Here is a 5205-nt window from a genome sequence, read left to right as displayed (position 1 = left end):
CCGGGCTCGGGGCGGGCGGGAGCCGGGCAGAGCAGCCCGTGGGGCGGCCGCAGCGGGCGCTCCTCAGCCGAGGGCCGTGCTCTTTCGGGCTGGATGCCCGGCTCGTCTTCAGCCGCCTGGAGCGCCCCCAGGACCCCGCCAGGCACTGCTGCACCGGGGTGGTCGCAACCCAGCTCAGGTCGAGGTACAGGCAGTCTGCAGGGCTGTTCCTCCTCCTGTCCGTGTCCTAGTCAAGACGCCAGCCTTGCAGGATAAAGGCTCGTTTGAATAGAGACGCGTCGGGACTGTTCACAGGGAGAGAGGGGGCTCCCACCTGTGGGCTGGAGGGCGATGGACGTGAGTCGGGGACATGGTGATGACCCACGAATCAACTGAGGCACTCAGCTGCCCGAGTAGAAGCGATGCTGTCTGTCCCAGGCAAGGTTTGGGGGGACCAGGAATCAAAGGGGGGTGCAAATGTACCACTGCACCCCCTTCCCCTCCCCCTCCCCTTGCTCTGCCCTAGGCCAAGAAAGCTGGCCCCACCTCTGACTTGGCCTCTCTCTCTGGCTAATACTAGAACATAAAGCTGCCCGTTTCCCTAATCTTACTGTTTATGGTGTGCAACCTCCTTTTCATCACCAGAATAATCTGGATCCCTACTTGTCCTGTTACAACAAGGTGGCCAAAAAGGTAGAAATGCCCGTTTTGCAGATCTGTAAGACTGCTGCTATGTAGCACTTCTACTAATGGATCTTGGTGTATGTCACGGAGGTTGGTATCATCAGACCCAATTTACACATAGGAAAACTGAGGAATAAAGAGCAGCACAGACTTGACTGAAATTATTCAACCATTCAGTAGCAGAGCCTGAGTCTCAGACCAGCACCCTGTTCTCCAGGGCGCGCCGACAGGTGCCGTAACCATACTACCAACTGGTCCCCTGTCTCCTAACGCCTTGCCTAGCAGAGAGTTGGAAAGGATCCTCTGATCGGAGGGGTCACACAGATCTGTCCAACTTACAGTGTGTACTTCTGTGCCTCCCCTCCCTAAAAACTATGGGTAGTATTTCCACAGCAGCCTGTTCTGAAGCATCAAAGCCCGTTCAGTTCCTGGTTGAGTTTCCAGCCCATTCTAAAAAATAAAATAAAAAAGGCAGGGCTTGTAGCTCTACTGGGAACTGGGTAAAAGCTGTAGGACTTTCCCTTTTAATGACTATGTCTATAGGTCTACAGGCTCAGTTTGTCTATAGGTTAATACAGTTCCATCAGGATAAATCTCAAGGAGAAAACTGCTAGATGTGGAAGCTGGATGTCCTTGGGTAGTGAGACTTACAGAGTTGGGGCTAAGTTGGCCTGGGTCCAAGGGAGTCCAAGGGATCGTCCTGGGTGCTGGTGAAGCTGTTGTTTTGTAGAGCCTCAAGGCGTGTGCACGCATGTGTGTGCATGTGCATGTGTGTGCGTGCATGTGCACAGACTCCTCTCCTTTTGATCTCCGTTTGTGCAATAGGATTTGAAAGGCAGGAGACAAAACCTAGCTAGATCCAAGGGAGTCCAGGTGTTGGACTTGGAGGTTGTTGTGCTGGTCTGTGGTGAAGGATAGGTTTTGAGGGGACAGACTTCTTTTCTGTTCTGATGGCACAGCTGGCCATGGCGGGAGCTTGGGTACAAAAATTGACAGGCTCCTAAAAGGGGAGCGATGGAGCAGCCCCAGTTGTAGAAGCCCTAGTGCAGCCTGACTCTCCTGCCTGTATGCAGTCTTGATTATACCAGCTAGTGAAATGCTACAGCCTGGTACATTGTTTTGCATCCAACATTAGGGAGAGTACAGTGTTAATGAAAGCTGGTTGGTGCTGTCTGTTGCTCCTTGACACCTACTGTGGGTGGGTGCATAAGCTATATCGAAAGAAAATGAATAACCCCAGGATATGTATCCAGCTAAAGGTGGGAAGTGCTGGCAGCCAGAGCTCCCCAGTGGCTGGGAGGAGGCGATTCCAAAGCAAATGCTAAGCAGAGCCTCTGTACAGACTCCAAAGAGCCTTTGCACTAGCTGCAGGGGAGCCAAGGGCTGCGGGGCTGTCTGTTGCTCGGGGACAGAAGAACTTTAATGAGTGAGGCTGCCTGATCTCTGCACTGATGGGTGATTTTAATCTCATTTCTCCGGATATTGGAGCTGGTGGCTGCAGGTGAATTACAGTTTTCACTCTTAATATGATGCTTGCTGCATATGAGATGCATGCCCAAGGGACTCTGACTCCTTGTTCTGTCTGATACAGGAGAGAGAGAAAGTAAGAAATGTCTTATTTAATTGCCTGTTGAAATCATCTGTTGTATAGTTAATGAATTGCTGTGAATGATGTCTTTTTTGCTTTGTCTTTTTTCCGTCTCTTACAGGCCATCTCTGTGTGGGGGTATGTAAACTAACGGAACCTGGGCATTTGTAATTCACATCTTCATCCTTGCTTGGCTCCCTGAAAAAGATACACTATGCCAGAGCAGAGCAATGATTACCGAGTGGTTGTGTTTGGGGCTGCAGGGGTTGGTAAAAGCTCCTTGGTCCTCCGTTTTGTAAGGGGAACATTCAGGGAAACATATATTCCTACAATCGAAGACACATACCGACAGGTAATCAGCTGCGATAAAAACATCTGCACCCTCCAGATCACAGACACCACAGGGAGCCATCAGTTCCCTGCCATGCAGAGGCTATCTATATCCAAGGGGCATGCCTTCATCTTGGTGTACTCTGTCACCAGCAGACAGTCCATGGAAGAACTTCAGCCAATATACGATCAGATCTGTCAGATCAAAGGGGATATTCAAAAGATCCCTATCATGTTGGTTGGTAACAAGAGCGATGAGACCCAGAGGGAGCTGGATGCCAGTGAAGGGGAAGCTTTGGCCAGCAAGTGGAAGTGTTCCTTCATGGAGACCTCAGCAAAAACTAACTACAATGTACAAGAACTCTTCCAAGAACTCCTGAATCTGGAGAAGAGAAGAGCTGTCAGTCTTCAGGTTGACGGAAAGAGATCAAAGCAGCAGAAAAAGAAGGATAAACTGAAAGGCAAGTGTTCTCTTATGTGATTTGCCTTGATTTTTTTTCTCCCTCTTCCCCTGGACTCACATCACTGCATGATGCCATCAGAGCATGGACTTTTCTTTTTAATGAATATTTGCATAGGCATCTGCTAGAAATCTAAGAACAAATGTCTTGAAGGTGTCTCAGCTACAGCTCTTCTCTGAAAACTCAGTCAGAACATCCCAGCTGTTGGCCTGAGAGGAAAGTTTTGTGCATGTCTCTTTGTTTTTAAACACTTAACTCAGCATTAAACGTTGACCATTAGGCCTTGAGCGACAACAATAAAAAAGTTTACAAAACAGAACAAAAATGCCAGAGTGTGTACTGAAGCAAAACTCATCTTTGTTATCCCTGTGAGCATATAGTTGGTTTTTAAATATTCTCAGATTATGCATTAGCCAGAAACAAACACATATTTTGCCTACAGTATGTATATGTTCTCTTCAAGGAAAAATAATATTTAAACAGAAATATACTGACCAGAACGAACCTCTGACATGGTTAGGGATTCTTATAGCTAGGGGACAAACACATGATTCTGCTGGATACGTACATTTTGGGGGAGAAAGAGATTTCTTTACCAAAGACATGTTTGTTTCATAATAAAAGGAAATTTTTCATATATGTCCTGTTATGCAGCTACCGGCATTTTACAGTTATATTAATTATTAAAGTTATTCCTGCATGTAATTGGTTTGTTTGCTGTCTTTCCTTGCCATCAAGACTCTTTTTCACAGAATTCTGTGATATAGTTAATTTGCCTTGTCTTCATACCTCATGGCAGTGAGGGGCCTGTAAGGACAGAAGCATTCTCGGTACCCTGAGTTGAGCTGTCCTCCTTTTCTGATCCCAGCCTTAGAAGACTAGACCTTTATGTACCTTAGGCCACTGACAAAGGTTTGTTTGAAGGTGCGATTGGGATCTAATCCGCAATCCCAACAAGCATGCCTCCTGCCATGCATGACATATGTCCATGGTAAAAGGTGCAATTTTGGAATTTGAGATCAGGTCCAAATAATGCCATATTTATGAGTGCAGGGGGGACCTGGGATTATCATCCTGGGCTCCCCTACACCAGCAAGGTGCCTGGCAATCAGCTGGTTGTTTAACTGGTTCCAAGGACCCGTGGAGCCAGTTTGAGCCCCGGAGCCAGTTGACAATCAGCTGATGATTGCAGATTAGAGGTACTCTGTGACTGAGCCCCAGAATGCTTCTAATCTGCCAATCATCAGCTGATTGGGAGCACTCTGGGGAGAGCTGGATGTGTGGGTGATAAGATGATTGTTGGCTGGTGGGGACCCCACTGGCCACACATTCAATTTAAGGCATGATGGAAGCCAGCCAGCCACAAAATTATTACACAACATGTGTAATAACTTTGTCGCTGGTTTCCTATTTTATTGTGTCATTAATCACCTGACTCTGCAGCTGACTTACACTTCCAAGATGTGATTAATTGGTTAATCATGTCCCAAGTGGAATGTCAGCCACAGGCTTCAGACAATTAACAGAAATTGCTGCTGGCTTGTCTTATTATATAGATAAGCCCTAAGAATTGGAATAATGCTCTGCACTCTGTATAACGCTTCAACCATCAGTGTCAATGTGCTTTACAAAAGTGAGGAAGCTCTTGTATACCTGTTGTACTGCTGGAGAGCCTAAAGCATGGAGGGGAAGTGACTTGCTCAGGTTTACCTATCTTTGGTCCTGATACAGACCAAACCACCACTCTAAGGTAAGATATTTCACACCTGATTCCTTGGTCAGTGGCCTGTCCCCTTCGTCACGCTAAATAGAGGTGGAGGAGAGAGAGATCAGGTAATGCCAAATACTGGTCTGTTGGTGGATGCAGCCAAGCTGATTATACTGTCAACCCAACTTACATTGTTTAATTGCAAATCTAGCTTTGCATACTCTTGGTGATGCTGCTTTTGCAGCTTCTGCTGGTGTCTTGTTCTCTTGTTTTACTGGTTTTTTTGAGTTAAGATTTGTCTTTCCTACTGTTTACTCTAAATTGCCCAGGCTTCAGATGTGACACAGTAAAAATTGTGTTATTTCCACTAGCTGCTCTTTCAGGGAATTTTAAGGAGTGGGGATTGTCTGTTTTAAAGCAGGAGAAGTATGTTGTTACTCTTTTTTTTTTTTTTA

General features: G+C 46.6%; 1 protein-coding gene across 3 annotated transcripts; it reads left to right on the top strand.

The window, feature by feature from the left end:
* Nucleotides 1-113: 113 nt before the first annotated feature.
* DIRAS3 (DIRAS family GTPase 3) lies at nt 114-3751 on the top strand. Of its 3 annotated transcripts, none has more exons than XM_019531606.1 (2): nt 114-184; nt 2373-3751. In XM_019531606.1, exon 2 carries the CDS (start codon nt 2466-2468, stop codon nt 3060-3062), a length of 597 nt encoding a protein of 198 aa, XP_019387151.1. In that variant the 5' UTR covers nt 114-184; nt 2373-2465; the 3' UTR covers nt 3063-3751. The 3 variants fall into 3 exon arrangements, with proteins under 3 accessions (XP_019387151.1, XP_019387150.1, XP_019387149.1); XM_019531605.1 differs by lacking the exon at nt 114-184 and adding an exon at nt 1804-2164; XM_019531604.1 differs by lacking the exon at nt 114-184 and adding an exon at nt 1804-2266.
* The last annotated feature ends 1454 nt before the right edge of the window (nt 3752-5205 follow it).

The sequence above is a fragment of the Crocodylus porosus genome, unplaced genomic scaffold (genome assembly GCF_001723895.1).
Source record: "Crocodylus porosus isolate Cpor-Errol unplaced genomic scaffold, CroPor_comp1, whole genome shotgun sequence".
NCBI classification, from domain to species: domain Eukaryota; kingdom Metazoa; phylum Chordata; order Crocodylia; family Crocodylidae; genus Crocodylus; species Crocodylus porosus.
This window is presented reverse-complemented; position numbering and strand designations above follow the sequence as displayed.

Excerpts from the sequence above, each read along its gene's own strand:
- DIRAS3 (XM_019531606.1), top strand. The coding sequence starts at position 2,466 with ATGCCAGAGCAGAGCAATGATTACCGAGTGGTTGTGTTTGGGGCTGCA.